At 39.4% G+C, this 17,618-nt stretch overlaps 1 protein-coding gene across 6 annotated transcripts in view; it reads left to right on the forward strand.

Annotated features, from left to right (window-relative positions):
• The window catches only part of SCAF11 (SR-related CTD associated factor 11), a 57,514-nt gene extending 46,888 nt beyond the window's left edge, over positions 1 to 10,626 (forward strand). For 4 of the 6 annotated variants that reach the window (XM_074374989.1, XM_074374988.1, XM_045523504.2 and 1 more), the window contains 6 exons: positions 1,285 to 1,391; positions 2,022 to 4,724; positions 5,468 to 5,817; positions 6,842 to 7,060; positions 7,419 to 7,538; positions 7,804 to 10,626. In XM_074374989.1, the coding sequence (XP_074231090.1) occupies positions 1,285 to 1,391; positions 2,022 to 4,724; positions 5,468 to 5,817; positions 6,842 to 7,060; positions 7,419 to 7,538; positions 7,804 to 7,950 (3,646 nt within the window). In that variant the 3' untranslated portion in view covers positions 7,951 to 10,626. The remainder of the gene's footprint in view (positions 1 to 1,284; positions 1,392 to 2,021; positions 4,725 to 5,467; positions 5,818 to 6,841; positions 7,061 to 7,418; positions 7,539 to 7,803) is intronic. The other 2 variants (XM_074374990.1, XM_074374991.1) reach the window with 2 other exon arrangements.
• The last annotated feature ends 6,992 nt before the right edge of the window (positions 10,627 to 17,618 follow it).

Below are 17,618 nucleotides of genomic sequence, written 5' to 3' on the forward strand. Positions count from 1 at the left end.
ACATTGCTAGGTACATGATGCATGTTTAAATCAAGCTGCTATGTAAAGATCAAGGTCCTTGCCAGAATTTTATATTCATCCCTACAACATACTGAAACTTTTATATATCACTGTAATACAGTTTTGCATAGGGTCTTCACCCTCTAGGAATGACAGTGAAAATAAGTAAGTAAAACTAGAAAGTCCCAGATACGTATACTGTGAAATCTTTTCTTAGAGTTACACGTTTTTGTACACGTGCAGTTGCACATTGTTCTTCAAGCTTCTTTCCTCCTACTCCAGAATCTCACCTTGGACTGGATGAGATAGTCTTTTGTTAGGAGAACTGAACTGAGCAAATATGAATCAAAGAAAGAAGCAGCTGAGCGTGGATTAGGTGTGAGTGCAGAAACGCTGGGGTCTTAGGAAGTCCGTAGGGACCCTGGGAACTTTGACGAGCCCTCATCCTGAGATTGAGGGCTTTTAGTAGTAGAATCAGGTGTGTTTTTCTCCTTTTAAAAAATGTATTTATTTTGATATTTTTGGCCCTGATCTATGTTATAAAACGTAGAGAAACCTATCCAAAAATGTGATACCATCTGTGATACGCTGTGCTTCAAAATCCCAGTGATACAGTTTTACTCTCAGTTTTGTTGAGTGTTTATTTACGTATGGACTGACTCCCCTTCGACTTCGCTGATTTCTATAAAACCTTGATTTGATTAACTTGACTAAATTATCTCTTTGGTTGCCTGGAAATAGAGTAGGGTGCAAGGTCCTGAAGGTGCTTTCTGGGGTGGTGGAAATGTTCTGTATCTTGTTTGGGTTGTGGTTATACAGGTATGTACATTGGTCAGAAGTCATCACACTGTGCACTTAAAATCTGTTTCATTTGGGTATTTTATTTATCTGTACTTTTTAGTATCCAAATTAATATTTTTTAGAATGGTGGAAAAAAAGAAAAGCTAAAAAGATTCTTGACAAAATACTGCATTAACTTATTTAAATGAGAAACAATTATTATACATTAAGTCACCCTTGCTCTCCCTTTGCTATTAATTTATTGAAAAACATGCTTTTAAGAGGTTTTTTTGTTTGTTTTTGTATTTTGCAGCCAATTGGTAGCTACTTTTGAACAATGAGTAACCTTGGATGTACATTCTTAGCTGTTTGGCAAAAAATAATTTAAGTACTTTATATTTTAATGTTACTAACCTGATTTAGAAAATTAATACTTTTAAGTTGATGGTTTTATTTTTTAAACCATTTAAACAGAAATGTCTTTATTTTGTTTTGATTTTTCAGAATTGGTTTTATACCCTGGAATATTGGAACAGAAGTCCTTCCTCTCATCTCTTCTGTGTTGCCAAGAACTATTTTCCCAACAAGTACCATATCTTTAGAAAACTTTGGTAAAGCTTTTGAAATTTTTTCTAGTTTTAAAAATATTAGCTTCTTTCAGTCTCATAAAAAGTATGTGTTGATGACTTAGAAAAGCCGTAAACTAAGGTATAGGTAGTAAGTCCTAGATATTTCTGTAAATATTTGTATAGTAACCTGATTTTAAAATTGTTCCAACTAGAAAATTACAACTTCACATCTTTGAGGAACTGATTAGAAGTCCCCCTTCTGTTTAGGGCTTCAGTGTCTAAACCACAGATCTTTAAAAGTAACATACATTAGTTATAAACAAATAACTTGAGTCTTTACTATCTGTAGCTTGTTGTCTCTTGCTTTTGCCCAGGTAATAGCAATTCATAAAGCAAATGGCAGTTACCAGACCAAACATGTTTTCTTTTTTTTTCCCCTGTAAAATTGTCCATATGGATTCAAATCTTGTGGTAACTCATTTCATTAGCATTAAGAAGATATTACTCAGATGTTAGTAGCTATGCATTTATTTGTAATTTGATTCACAAGCATATTTTGTTTCACCCTGTTATAGATGTCTGTTTTATGCTAAAATAAGCTGAAGCCGAACTATTACCATTTATTGAAACATGCACTTACTTTTTACTTCTTTTTGAAACATGTGTTCTTAGGCACTTCTTGTCAGGGGTGTGCATTAGCACACACACAAGAAGGGGAAGAGAAGAAGCAGACTTCCGGTACCTCAAACACCAGAGGCTCAAGACGGAAACCTGCAGCAACAGCTCCTACGAGGAGATCGACACGTAGCACGAGAGCTGAACCAGTCAGTCAGTCTCAGAGATCCCCAGTATCAAATAGTTCTGGGTGTGATCCCCCAGATGACAGTAATCCCTCTGTAAGTGTTTCCTCTTCAGCCGGGTCAGAAAAGCAAACAAGACAGGCTCCCAAACGGAAGTCCATAAGAAGAGGGAGAAAACTACCTTTACTGAAAAAGAAACCTCGGAGCTCTGTACCTCCCCCTGAAAAATCATCTTCCAGTGATTCAGCAGATGAGGAAGTAGCAGGATCTGACGTACCACCTGTGTTAGAGACAGAGCACCAGTCTGACGGAGAAAGCAGTAACACTGTGCAGATGAATGTAGAAAATGAGCCTGCTGATGGCTTGAGAAGTTGCAGTGAGCCATTAGAAGGAAGTGCGGAATGTCCTGAGACCCAAGGTACAGAGGAAAGAGGGGAATCTTCATATTCTGAGTCTGGTACCCAGGATCCTCCCGTGCTCGCTGGACAGGAGGAGGAAGATCAAAAAGTTGAGAATACAGGTATAAAGGCTAATGTTCTATGTCTGGAAAGTGAGATTTCTAAAAATATTTCTGAAAAAGGGGGTGATCCATCGGAAAATCAAGACCAAATAGCTGGACCTTCAGAATCAGAGGTAAAAGCGGATACGTGTACAGATCCCCCTCCAAGTGATTCTACGTATTCAGGGTCTGAAACTGAGGGACACCAGCCTAGATCGAGCCTGGGTGAGCTACCTGAGAATGCACAGGCAGTGGTCAGTGAAGAAAAAGTTGTGGAGCGTCCTGTCGTAGAAATTATTGATCCTAAAGATTCCACAGTAAAAACAGAACAGCTTGTTGACAGCCCCAAATCGGAATCTTCTGAGGGTGGAATTACACACACGGTGGACAGAGAACCTGCTGGAAGCTCCGAGGTTCATCTGCTGGCGCATGTGGAAGATGAAGGTGCAGAAACAACTGCAGCGTGCGGTACTTCAGGGAATGAAATTTCCAACAGTATTCAAGACTCTGAAAATAATTTATTAAAAAATAATCTTAACACCAAATTAGACAAGTCTTTAGAAGAAATGACTGAATCTCTGGTTGAACATCCCAGATCTACAGAATTGCCTAAAACACACGTTGAACAGATTCAGAAGCGTTTTGGTGAGGACAATAATGAAATGATACCTATGGAATGTGATTCATTTTGCAGTGACCAGAATGAATCTGAAATTGAGCCATCTGTAACTGCTGATGCTAAACAGTGGAATGAAAAGTCTGTAGAGCACAGTTTCCCAAAGAATAGGTCGTCTTCTGATCCTGCAAATGAAAAGGTTGAAACTGTATCTCAACCGTCTGAAAGCCCTTTAGATACGATAGATAAAGTCAGAAAGCCTCGTACTAGAAGATCGAGATTTCATTCTCCATCTACAACATGGTCTCCCAGCAAAGACACTGCACGAGAAAAGAAGCGGTCTCAGTCTCCATCTCCCAAACGAGAAACTGGAAAAGACAGCAGGAAGTCTCGATCACCATCTCCCAAGAAGGAACCTGCAAGAGGACGGAGAAAATCTCGTTCTCAGTCTCCAAAAAAGGACAGTGCGAGAGAGAGGAGGCGATCTCAGTCTCGATCTCCAAAAAGAGAGAGCACCAGGGAAGGCAAAAGGTCTGAATCACTCTCCCCCAAAAGAGACACCTCTAGAGAGAACAGAAGATCTCAGTCAAGAGTGAAGGATTCCTCCCCAAGAGAAAAATCCAGGTCCCGGAGCAGAGAAAGAGAAAGTGACAGAGATGGGCCAAGGAGAGATCGAGACCGAGAAAGGAGAACCAGAAGGTGGTCTCGGTCCAGATCACGTTCTCGGTCACCCTCGAGATCTAGAACAAAAAGTAAGAGTTCATCATTTGGTAGAAATGACAGAGACAGTTATTCTCCTCGATGGAAGGAAAGATGGTCAAATGATGGTTGGAGATGTCCACGAGGAAATGATCGATACAGAAAGAATGACCCAGAGAAACAGAATGAAAATACAAGGAAAGAAAAAAATGACATCAGTTCAGATGCTGATGATTCAAATTCTGCTGACAAACGTAGAAATGACTGTCCCAGTTGGGTAACAGAAAAAATAAATTCTGGGCCTGATCCGAGGACCAGAAATCCAGAAAAGTTAAAAGAGTCTCATTGGGAAGAAAACAGAAGTGAAAATTCAGGGAATTCTTGGAATAAAAACTTTGGTTCGGGTTGGATGTCTAACCGTGGTAGAGGGAACCGCGGCAGAGGCACGTACAGAGGTGGCTTTGCCTACACAGATCAGAATGAAAACAGGTGGCAGAACCGAAAACCCCTCTCAGGGAATTCAAATAGTTCAGGGAATGACTCTTTCAAGTTTGCAGAACAGCAGCCCTATAAACGGAAAAGTGAGCAAGAGTTCTCATTTGATACACCGGCCGATAGATCCGGGTGGACATCTGCGTCTAGTTGGGCCGTGAGAAAGACTCTGCCAGCAGATGTACAGAACTATTACTCACGGCGAGGGAGGAATTCTTCAGGTCCGCAGTCTGGATGGATGAGACAAGAAGAGGAAACAACCGAGCAGGGTAACATACTGTGTTTATTTATCAACACTGTTTTATTAGAAGAGAGATTATAAATTGACTACCCTATTTGTATGAATTGAAATGATCCCTATTTATAGTTTCATGTTAAACTGAACACCAGTTATTTACAAGTCATGTTGTGTTATGTAAATAAACTTTCTCTTTTTCACCCCACCTCTGCCCCAAACCTTGCCAAAGACCTAAGTATTTTAAATACAGTTTGCTCCAGTAGAAGAATCTGGGATACACCTGTGCAGGACTTAAATTCTACTTCATTTATTTCAGATGTGTACACTTGAATTTTTTTTGATCATTGTTCTCCTATAAATAAGTCACTTTGCTAAAAAAGATTTTCTTTCCTTGACTCAAGAACTTTGCAAGAAAAAAGCTGTTGAAGATTTTTAAAGTGATTAACCTTCTAATTTAGTAATCTAATTAAATTTTATAGGATTATTTCTTTTCCTAGTAAGTTTCTCGAGCTATTGATTCTTTGCTAATGTTTAACGATGTTATAATCCGAAGTTACTCTTAAAAATAATTTTAGTTGAATGTTTTCTTTTAGTTCGAAAATTAGCCCACATTATTTAGGAATGAAAGAAGTAAACTGAGTAATTGGATATTGGCTTGGGTGTTCTGAGTCTGTTAATTGCTATTCAATTTACTATCATCAGTGGTTCTTTGCTTCTCTGTCCAAAGAAGTTTGTAACATGATTTTTTTCATAAGCCTTTTTTTCTTTTGATAGATTCTAACCTAAAAGACCAAACAAACCAACAAGGTGATGGTTCTCAGCTACCTATAAATATGATGCAACCACAAATGAATGTAATGCAGCAACAGATGAATGCACAACAACACCAGCCTATGAATATCTTCCCATATCCAGTGGGTGTTCATGCCCCTCTGATGAACATCCAGCGCAGTCCATTCAGCATTCACCCTCAGCTACCCTTGCATCTGCACACGGGAGTGCCTCTCATGCAGGTAGCTGCTCCTACCAGTGTATCTCAGGGACTACCACCACCGCCACCCCCTCCCCCACCATCCCAGCAAGTCGGCTACATTGCTTCACAGCCAGATGGAAAGCAGCTGCAGGTATGTTTTTAGCAACTCAAGTTTCACCAACATAGCTGTTGTAAAACCTTTAGCTGTTCAGGACAGATGTTCTAGAAAGGGCTTCCTGGCATTTATACACAATGGCTTATTTGATTAGGTTTGCTTCATAACCCCTCTTTCAGTGTCCTTCCCCAAACCTCCCACCCCCAAATAAGAAAATGAGCTGAATGCATGTTATCAAATCTAAGCTACATATATTGCTATTAACAGATATCCAGTTTTTTTGTTGTTATTTTTGTTTTTTTCTGGTTGGATCAAGAAGACCAAAATTATGAGCCAAACTAGAATTGAGTGGTGGATGCTTTAAAAAATTTTCCCAGATTTTTAGACTTTTTAGGGGGTGGGAACTTATGATTAAATACTGTGATAAAGCTTGTATTGTGCTGCTCGGACAAACACCAGATAAAGCTGGTCATTACCCGTTACTGTCTGTGCTTCGTTTTTACCAACTTGCCATGCTAAAAAGGAAGAAGTGCCTCTGAGGCATACAGAAAATCTGATTAATATTTGTGAACATTGTGTTTGCTGATAGTTTCATGTCTACATCTCAGAAATTGTAGGAATCCTGGCAGCAAGATATAGTTGGAACAGCAGGGGAACTGGGGAGCTTACATCTTTTTTTGAAATCAGCACACTGCAAGCCATTTCACTTCGCTGTCTTATTTTCCTCCATCTTTAAAGTGGGGCACTTACTTTCAAGAGTCTTGTAGGAAGATACCACTATTTAAATATTGCTCTTCTTCCTGTTGTTTTTAGTATTACTATCAGAACATTACAATACATATATAATTTAAAAGTCATCAATGATATATTTAAATGAGGCTCTGGTTAAGAATGTTACTCATTTTTCTTCAGAGTCCTTTAGACATAAATGACCTGAAATATGCATTTCTCTTATTGAATTGCTTTGATTTTTTCTTTTTAATGTTATTTCTAATAGGTGACTAAAAGACTTCTATTGAGTGCAAGTAATTCATTAATTCATGATAACTCTCTAAAACAGGGTATTCCTAGTGCTCCTCATGTAAGTAATAACATGAGTACACCAGTCTTGCCTGCTCCAACAGCAGCCCCCGGAAATGCGGGAACAGTTCAGGGACCAAGTTCTGGTAATACTTCGTCATCAAGTCACAGCAAAGCTTCTAATGCTGCTGTAAAATTGGCAGAAAGCAAAGTAAGTGTTACAGTGGAAGCCAGCGCAGATAGCTCGAAGACAGACAAGGCAAGTTCAAAGTTGAGAGCAACCTACATAATTCTGTATATGATAAAGATGAAAAATAACTTTCTATGTGTAAGTGGTGAAGGGAATTTATTGTTGGTAGTCTTAAATTCCAATATTATTTAAAGGATTCTGTCTAAATATGTTGGTGCCCATGGAGTTACTGGTAATATTTCGTAATTATTTTTATAAATGTTTGATATGTATTAGTAAAGAACTATTTTGTATTTATGACACTAACATTTTTAATGATTTCTTACAATAATGTAAATGTGCAATGTTTTCAGTTTTATATTTTTAAAGAAATTTTTTTTTAAGTATGTGATTGGGCAAATAATAATTATCATTTTCCTCTTATCAGAAATTGCAAATTCAAGAAAAGGCAGCACAGGAGGTAAAACTGGCCATTAAGCCATTTTATCAAAATAAAGATATCACCAAGGAGGAGTATAAAGAGATTGTACGGAAAGCAGTAGATAAAGTAAGTCCCAGCTTTAGTGGAGTTATGTACGTATTATTCTGAACCATCCCTTTTAATAAAGGAATGCTTAATTAAGTCTAAATAAAATGGAGGTAGCTTCTACTAATTCTTGTCTGGGTTTTTACCTTTTGAATAAGTTCATATGCGATATGAAACTTGTAAAAACGTCTGGTTATCTCTTTGGGGTTTGTTTTTTACAAAGCTTTCTACTTGCTTTAATCCCTTTACATATGAAAAAAAAAAAACCCTCCTTTTTTTTTTATAGGTCTGTCATAGTAAGAGTGGAGAAGTAAATTCTACTAAAGTGGCCAATCTGGTTAAAGCCTATGTAGATAAATACAAGTATTCACGGAAAGGAAGCCAGAAGAAGACTCTGGAAGAACCTGTGTCCACAGATAAGAACCTGGGCTGAAGTGGGGAGCACTCAGAGGACACTGTCAGGACACCTGCCAAGTGCAATTCAACATGGACCTGCAACTGAAGATCATACGTAACTGTGATTGAAATCTGGTTTTGATAAAATTATTTTTTTTAATGTAGGATATAATGTTTTGTTCTAAATAAATACAGTTCTGCACCGCAACTTCTATATCTTTTCCTCTCCCCTCCACCCTCCTGCAAAATAAAAGCAAATTCAAGGGGAAGTAGAGAGGTGAGAGGAATGTGTGTTTTTACCTGGACTGTGTTACGTTGTGGATGCTGGAAGATGTACAGCGTTCTGACTGAGCAGTGAAGTGCATGGATCAGGAACTTCTGGTGCACTCACTGGCTTTGGAAGAGATGTGTATAATACATTTATTCTGTCAGGCTAAAAATAAAGTGATCTTTATGATTTTTTCTCTATAGAAAGATAAATAATTATTACCATGAAAGATATTTCTAATACAGAACATACCAATTGCAGGGTTCCTAATATGTATTTTTAAAGCACACCTCTGAATAAATTGCTTAGATAGAAAATAAATTATCACATGGGTAAAATTCAGTGTTCAGAACTTCAGAACACTGTTCACCTATTGTATCACCAAATAAAGGTTATGCTGCTTGTTTTTCTTTTGTGCCTTTTTTTCCCCCAGTTGAGATGAAGCAATTTGATTTGCTAGATTTACAACGTTGGCAGTCTAAGCTCTGTTGAATTTAGAAAACCTGTTTGGAAAAGGTGTTGATTTTGTAAAAATTATGTTCTTCCATAATACCTTCCGCACATCAGAGATGGTAAATTATTTGTGCCAGGCGGAGAATTGCTGTTAAGTAGCGATCCTCCCTTCCTTGGGACTAAGGTAGAATTACGACATCTGCTTCAGTGGCTTCCAGGTTGTTGCTCACCTGTCCAGTCACGGATGAAATTCTTTTCGCACTTGAGACATCTCCAAATGCTTTACAATGAATAGTGTTAATTTGGTGGCCATGTGGTGGCCATTAACCATGTTGCAAAATTGTAGACATTAAATACCTGCGTTTTGGGGAAGGAGAGGAATTAAACAATGGAATGGTTAGGCTTTCAGGGACGAGTGGTTTGGTGGTTTTTTTTAAGTACTAGAATATGTTAGTTTTTATTGAAGGTAAGTTTAAAATGTTATAGCCTCAGTATTTTAATTGGTATCTTGGAAGAAAAATGAGTTATCTCCATGATAAATTGTGTTTCATTCCGGTAACAGATTTCAGTAGATACCAAATAACTGGTAAAGCTATTCCGGTAAGATGTTAATGGCTCAAAGATAGATATATGCCTCGGTGAGGCGGACTGACCCTATACTAGCGAAGTAGGGAGAGCAGTGTTCTGTAGGACTGTGCTTTTACGAAGGGAAGATGCTCTGTTTCTCAATTTTATGTGTATACTACTTTCCTGGTGCTAGCTTTGATAGGCGAATTTTGAAGTGTTGGCCCCAATAATGATTGTGCTAATTCATAATCTTTATTAGATTATGAGTGTAATCCCAAAAAGTGTTAGAAATATTTCCAGGCAGTTTTTGATCTTTATTCTGCATTTCTGGGCATTTGTAATATGGTATTCTACTGATTTATATATATTTTTAATTAAAGTTTGTGTTTAGATTATGATGGGGAAAGAATTTTGGAAGTATATTTCTTCTAATAAAATATTAAGACAGTGTTTTAATATCAGCACACCCCTCCTCATTTGTTTCAGTTTGAAACTCTAGAAACAGTTGTGTGAACTTTGAGTCGATTTTGAGTTAAAGCTGATTCACACTTGGAAAATTTTGTAGCAAATTGCCCAAGTTGACTAATCACACAATACATGATTTTTGTACATTTTCTTTCAGTGACATTTGGGAGTTGGGTGACAGTTTAAAATATGCTTTATACATTTAGCTTGTGCAAACGTATTTTAAAGTTTTGAAGAAAAACTGGGTGGCGTGGTCAGGAGTTAAAAGTCTCACATCTTTGGTAGCAATCTCATGCATTAATTCCACCTTTTTTCAATAACAGGTGTGTACTCCATATCTGATTGGGGTACTGGTTAGACCGACTGCATTTGAAACAGCTAATAAAGAATGTTACTGGACTAGAATCAAACTTATAACACTTTGAAGTATTTAAGAATATTAGAAAGTGCATGCTTTATGTTAAAAAAAATAACATTGCTTTTTAATATTCCCCATTCTTGCTTTTTTCAGAAATTTACATTAATTTTTGCATGTGCACAGACATAAGAACATTTTGTGGGATTACAGATTTATTATTTATGAAGATTCAGTATTAACTTGATCTTTGAAACCTTGATCCCTTTAACTTACTAGTCACATTGACTGATGTTTTAGGCTATAGTGATGCCTAGAATTTTGAGACTAAAATTAGTTACTTGTTATTTTAACATTCCAAGACTGTAGTGATTTTTTCTTCCTGGTAATTACCACATTTTTCCCATTATCTTCCTTCAAATGGCCACAGTGTGTACTGCTTGAATGTTCCATCTAAAAGATGGAGCTTCAGAGGAACAGTGGTTGCCCCGTGGTCCACGAGACGTTGTTTGTGGTATGAGGACGGAGTGCTGTCTACTGAAACCATACTCTTAAACAGATATGTCATCTGTACTATTTTCTAATAAATTCTTTTGATAAGTGAAGCAGTGTCTTTAACATTTTATTATTAAGATTCCTGGGAAATGGTGACTTTTACCTCACAACTCTTTTTAAACATGTGTTGCAGTGTGTCTTGGATTTGTACCAAAGTAGCTACTAGCGTAGTTACATCAATGTGCACATTGTAAGGCAAGCTTAGAGCTGGCTATAAGCATGTATTTTAATGGTGTTTTTTCATAATTACATAATCATTGAGGAAATTAGAAAAACTTAGTAAATTTAAAAATGTGTAAGAGGGAAGAAAAACAAAAGGAGAAAAATCACCTGTAATCCTATCATGTAAAGGTAACTTAACACTGAACACTGCACATAACTTGTAACTTTTCACTTAATGATGTATGGAGATGTTTCCATTTTAATAAAATTATTTGGCAGCATGACCTTTAATAGCTATATAATACTTTATTACACAGATACGCCATTACCCGAAACAGTCCTCTAATGTTGGATATTAAGTTGTTTTTGCTAATATAAATAGGAAATTAGTAATATGTAAATTGTGGTAAATGACTGATGTAAGCATCTTTATACATAAATTGTGCCCATCTTCAGATTATTTCCTGGGGATTGTTTCCTAGAAGTAGAATATCTTAATTAGTTTTTACTTCCCAGTAAAATTTTTTAAGATGTGATTATATACATACCTGAAGTATAATTTTTAAAAATTCAATTATACTTAGTGTAAAACTTACTTTCCTAAGATGATTTTTGTATGCAGAGAGAACCATCAGAAAGTTCTGTTTGTTTTTCCCAAACTCTTCAGTGCACTTACAAGAAAGCTTTTTAAGTCTCTGGGAAAATAGCAGGTTTCACAGAGCTTTTCCCCCAGCACGTGAATTACATTCTGTAACGTGTTCTGCATCTCTAGTCCCCTTAATAAACTGAACACATACTCTATTTTATAAGGGCTACATCGTTTTCCTCTGTTGATGGACATGTAAGTTATGTGCAAGTTATGGCTATCAGAAACTGTTTTTATGAACACCCTGTGTGACTTATCTCTGAATCTTTGTGTATCCAAGGTTACACTGAATTTCAGGAAATAGACATTTTTATTTTGGACAGATGTTGCCAAATTGCTCTCTGAGAGGAATGTACTGACTTACAGTCCCTCCACGGTGCCTGAGCTTACAGGTTACCTTTAGTTCCACCTTTAATGTCGTGACTGAGAATCTAAGATTGTTCTTGTTTTTAGGATCTTAATGAACATTGATTTCATCAAACTGCACACTTACTATGTGTCAGGAGTTCTGGATTCTTCACATATTCCCAGGTTTAATCGTACCACAGCTTTCTAAAATAATGTAATAGTATATTAAGTTTGTACTACATGCCAGGCACTCTGTCAGACATGTGTTACCTTATTTGATCTATGAAACTAATTCTAATTAGTTCTAATCTTTGTTCTACTGATGAGGAAACTGAGACGCATAAAGCATGAACTGTTTACCTAGTTACACGGCTACGGAGAGACAGGCGGGGCTCGCACCGAGGATCGGTCCTGCCAGCGTCCGAGCTTGACTTGGGGTGATGTGTACTCGCTGATGTGCCCCCACATGTCCCACGTGGGAGTGATGCTGAAGTAGAGGGAGGAGCGTGGCGGGAGCACAGAAGAGGACACAGCTGCCTGGGCTGCGGTGTCTGTCCTGTGTCTAAACGAGGCCTCCTCTTGGTGCCTCTCTGCTGGCGCCCCATATATCCCACTGGGAGGTACTGAACCTTTCTTTAACCATCTCTCATGACTCCTTTGCTGTTCTTGTCGCATCTCCATTTTCTCAAGCAGGTGCTGTTTCCCCTCCATCAAGTCTTCCTTTGCAATAAAATCCAACTTCGTTAGTTCCCAGCGCTGTTGCCATCTGACCTCTTGTAACGGCCTGTACCCACCAGCTCATCTGAGACGGCACAGACTGACCTTCCAACAGCGCGGCCGTGGGCACGGTCCCCACCGTCCACTCACCACGCAGCGCCGCCGGCGTGTGTGCCGACTAGGGGCGCGGGAGCAGGACCGAGCGGCTGGCGCCGCCGGGAGCGTGGGGGCGGGGCGGGCTGTGCGCGCGCATCGCTGCTGGGAGCGGCGGAGGGCGGCCGGGGCTCCGGGAAGCTGCCGTGGGACCTGAGATGGTCCCCGGGAGAGGGACCTCTAAACCGAGAGCCAAAAGGTGAGCAAGAACTAGGCAGAGAAAGGCGGATCTGGCAGGGGGAATGCAAAGAGGTCTGTAGCCAGAGAACATGGCAACTGTAAGCCTAGAATGTCTGAATGAAGATTAGAGGAGGGTATTTAAGGCACTAGTACCAAAAAAAAAAAAAAAAAAGCTTTTGAAAGCTCTTAAGCAGGAGGTGTTTGGCATTGATGAAATATGCATTTAAAAGATTTCTCAGAGTCTTTCAATGGCTCAATAAAAGTAGTTAATAAACATTAAACACTATAAGGGTTCAACCTTACAGTTAAACAATGTTATGAATTTCTTTTATCAAACTGAAAACATGTTTTAATTCTGGCAAGAGTACAGCTCAACCCTAGTACTAGAGGGAAGGCATCTGTACAGATTTTCTCAACGGCAGTTTGAAAGTCAGTATAAAGACCCTTAAAAGGGCCACATACTCCCCATAATCACATAAATACACTGGCCCACGTGGTCCTTCCTGGTATCTAATAGTGGCAAGTTGGAGGAGGCTGGTAAATACTTCAGTCATGTGAAGATAGTTTGCAGTTCTTTCAAATGTTTTCAGGGGAAAAAACAGAACATTAAATGGAGAAAAAGAGGGCAAGATAATATTTCAACTTCATTTTTTAAAAAAAGCAAAGAATATTTTTAAAAATATGCTTTTTCTGAGGAGCAGAGGATTTTTCTTTTTCTTTGTGCTATTCTTTGACTTCCAAGTTCCCTACTTGACCAAGAGCTATATGATCAGAAAAAAAAGACATTTTTAAGAAACTGCTTGGGGAGAGAGGGTCGGGGAAGGCGCTGGAGACTTTGCTCTGGGCTTGCGAGCTGCCAGCTTCCCACTTGAACCCGCCTACGGTCTCAGCGTGAGAACCTGGCTGTGACAGATTCTTGAAGGCTCCGCAGGGAGGAGCGCAGCCCCCTCTGGGGGCTGATGGGTGCCAGTCTGTAAGTAACATCCGCTGGCTTTACAGGCTGAGACACCGTTAGTCATAGGCAAGTGGACCTCTGAAACCATGGCTAGCTTGAGCATACTGCCCCCGATCCTGGAGCACTAGCGAAAGTAACTCACTGTGGTGGAGAGCAGGGGTCTTGGCTTTAAAGCTTACAAACTAGGCCCAACTTTGTGACCTTGATCATGTTTCTTCTCTGAGCCAGAGTGGCCCCTAAAAGGGGCAACTACCTCCCTACCTTGAGTGAGACAATAAATATGAATGTCGAACTTTCCTATTTACTTGGAGAACTTCTGCCCTTATGATCCGAACTGGTTTTCCCACCATCTCCTCTTGGATAATAATGGAAATACAACTTACTTGTCCAATGGTTTGCAAGCCAGCTGCATATTTAGGGTGGCAGATAGAGCTTGAAAAATGGCAGGACCCAGGCTCACCCCAGACCAATTTAATCAGTCTGAGTTGGGATAGTTTAAAGCCTCCCCAGGTGGAGGTGACTGTGCAGTCAAGAAGCAAACCACTGTGTGACTTTTTCAGGTCCCTGCAGATCACAGCGCTTCTGTTAGGGCAACATGATTAATTCGATCACAGCTTGTCTGAAACTGTTAGCTTCGGCCCCTGCTCTCAGAAGCAGCAGCAGCACCTGAGAGTTTGCCAGTCTGTACCCACCTTTTCTGTTCTTTTTTTAAAGATGACATGATGAGGTTTACAGAAACTTTAAAGAAGCAACCAATTATTAGAAAAAAGTGAAATTAGCAACAAGGACCTACTGTCTAGCACAGGAAACTATATTCAGCTTCTGGTGATGAGCCATAATGGAAAATACGTGTATGTATATATGTAAATGTGCAACTGAATTGCCTTGTTGTACACCTGAAACTAACGCAAGTCAACTCCACTTCAATAAAAAATAATTTTTTAAAAACGTTCCCACACAAGTCTGTAAAAAAAAAAAGTAAGTTTAGAAAATTTCCTGATTAGAGCCCAACATAGAGAAATCAGCTATATTTCTACATATTAATAACTGAAAAATTAAATTTGAAAAAAATTTATAATAGCACCAGAAAGACCAAATACATGGAATAAATCTAGTGAAAGATGCCGAGGACCACTCTAGTGAACATGACCTGTGTTACTGAGAGAAAGTAAAGAAAACCTTACTAGATGCAGGGATGCACTGTGTTCAATATGATGACACTGTTAGGTTCAAATTCTCCTTCACCTCATTTTCAAGCTCTAATCTACCACGTTCTCTGGAGTTTAGATCCCGCCAAGTAGAGACGAGATCTGGGGCATTCCTGGGGTGCTCACACGGCTCCGGGGTGCAGTCAGCCTGCCCTAGGACTGCATGTCAGGAAGGTCAGGCTGTGCATGCTTCATTCAGCAGATTTTCATTTACACACTTGCCTAATTGAATTACAGACACTTCTAAAATTATCACTGTAACACGGCTTCACCATCATTTCCAGAAGCCTTTTTCTTTGACGCTGTATTCAAAGCTGATGGTATGTCCCCCTCAGCTCTAGCAAGTAGTTTTGATTTCCCGTCACAGCAGCGGTGGCCAACAGTGAGTGCTTCTGACGGACGCTGTGCTGATATTAGATTTACTTCCCCCAACTTTCCTAACAACCCTGACGGTAGTCCTGTTATGAACCTCATTTTACACCTGAAGACATGAGGATGAGGTCAAGTTACTGACCCAAGATCACTCAGCCGGTTAGTGGGAGTCAGACCTCACAGACGGGCCGGAGTCCACAGCCTCTGCCCACAGCCTCACAGACCTGTGTCTGGGCTCATCACGAGGTCTGCCCAGCAGACGTGCCCCAACCCTTACTCCTCCTCACTCAACCCACCTCGGCAGCTGGGCCCGGAAGCGGCTCGCCCATGTTTCTCTTTCCATTGCCCCCCGTCCCCCGCCCAGGACCGTCTCATACTTACTCATCTAGTCCACTCTTAACAGCCACCTGGTCACCCCAGCTAGTCTCAGTTCATCCTTCAGACTCCAATTAATTACTTAATTCAACTAATACTAATTGAATTCTTGACCTGAGCAATGTCATTCCCGTAAGCCATATTTGCCAACAAACTTTTTTTTACAAGCAGAACTTCTTCAAAGTCTTAAAACAACTAAAACAAGTGGGACTGGGTCTTCACCAGGCTGTGGTGAAGGCAGCACACCTGCCAAGCCATCCTCCTGCCCATGCCCCCAACTCAGCTTCCTTTGAGGCATCTCTTGATAGACCAAAAATGGTCTGTATTTGTATCCAAGATTTGCAAACTCTTGTGGATTGCTCTGTGGCAGTATCTTACCAGACGACTGCATACAATTCCACAGCCAAATAAATGCTCAACAGAAATGCATGTCCAGGTGCACTAAGAATTAAGGATAAGAATTTTCATAGCATCATTTGAAATAGTCCCAAACTGGAAACAACCCAAATGCCATCAATGTTGGAATACTATTCAGCAATGAAAATGAAGCTATTCTGGCTACTTGCAACAATACAGATGAATCTTACAATCAAGTTGAATGAAAGATGACAGAAATGAATATGATCCACTATTATATCTCTGCATTAAAAATTAGACAAAATTATATCATAGCATTTAGTGATTGAAAAAACTTTAAAGAAAAGGGATTGTTTGGGGGTAGGATAAATTAGGAGTTTGGGATTAACATATACACTTTATTACATATAAAATAAACAACAAAGACCTACCGTATAGCACGGGGAACTGTATTCAATATCTTGTAGAAACCTCAAACGGAAAAGAATCTGAAAAAGAATATATATATGTGTGTATAACAATCACTTTACTGTACACCTGAAACTACAACATTGTAAATCAACTATACTTCAATAAAAAAATTTTTTTTAATTTTAAGGGAGTCATCGCCTTTTAAGTCAGGATAGTAGTCTCTGATGTGGGGGAGAGACGACCCTGTGATTGGGATGGGAAAAAAAGCCTGGGAGAGGAGGACACCAAGTCTACTTCTTGATCTGGGCATTGGTTACACAGGGATTACAGTAATAAAGCCCTACTTTTTAATTTCATGTACTTTGTTATATGTGGTATTACCTTTCACAATAAAAATTTGTAAAACAAAAAAAAAAAATCAAGGGTAGCAATTAACTCAAAGCCATCGTTTAGATTTTTGATAGACAAATCTACCACTCTCCATCCCTTCCTTTCCTTCAATCTAGTGTCAGTGGGGAAAAAAATCCATGAATTTGGAGGGGCAGGGAATCCCACTGAAAGAACAATTATGCATCACATAAAATATACTTCTGTTTGGAACCAGAAATACAGAGCAACAAATATGCAAGAGAGTGAAGTTATTGTGTGAAACACTTGTGCTTTCTGTATTAGACTGGGGCAGACTTCAGGTCCCTTTTTTCACTGTTACTATTTTAATATATCATGCCACTTACCAAAGCACAACTCAGAAAGTTGCCTGTTCCCAGGCAACTGCCTTGCAAGCGTGAATTTGTTGAAACGGTCAACCTGAAAATTAGGCTAGTGTTACCTTTCGCAGTTTGCCTGTGAACAAGGCATAATATCTGATAATTCAAGTCAATAAATCCTCTGTAAAGCAAAGGCTAAACGCTTTCCTCGTGAGCTTAGGGATTCTGGAACCCTCTCAACCAAATGCGGTTCAGCCCGTGTTTCCAGACCACACTGCGGGGAGCCTTTACCTGGTGGCCAAGCCATCCTCAGCTCAGCACCGCCTAACTCCCTTGCTCCTCCCCGGAGTTCTGCTGAGCGCTGTTTCTCCGCATTTTGTGTGTGGGGACTGTTAATGGCTTTGAGCTCTTACCAGCTGTTAAACCCCTGCACTAGTTCATCTGTAACGTC

The sequence above is a fragment of the Camelus bactrianus genome, chromosome 12 (assembly GCF_048773025.1).
Source record: "Camelus bactrianus isolate YW-2024 breed Bactrian camel chromosome 12, ASM4877302v1, whole genome shotgun sequence".
Lineage (NCBI taxonomy): Eukaryota > Metazoa > Chordata > Mammalia > Artiodactyla > Camelidae > Camelus > Camelus bactrianus.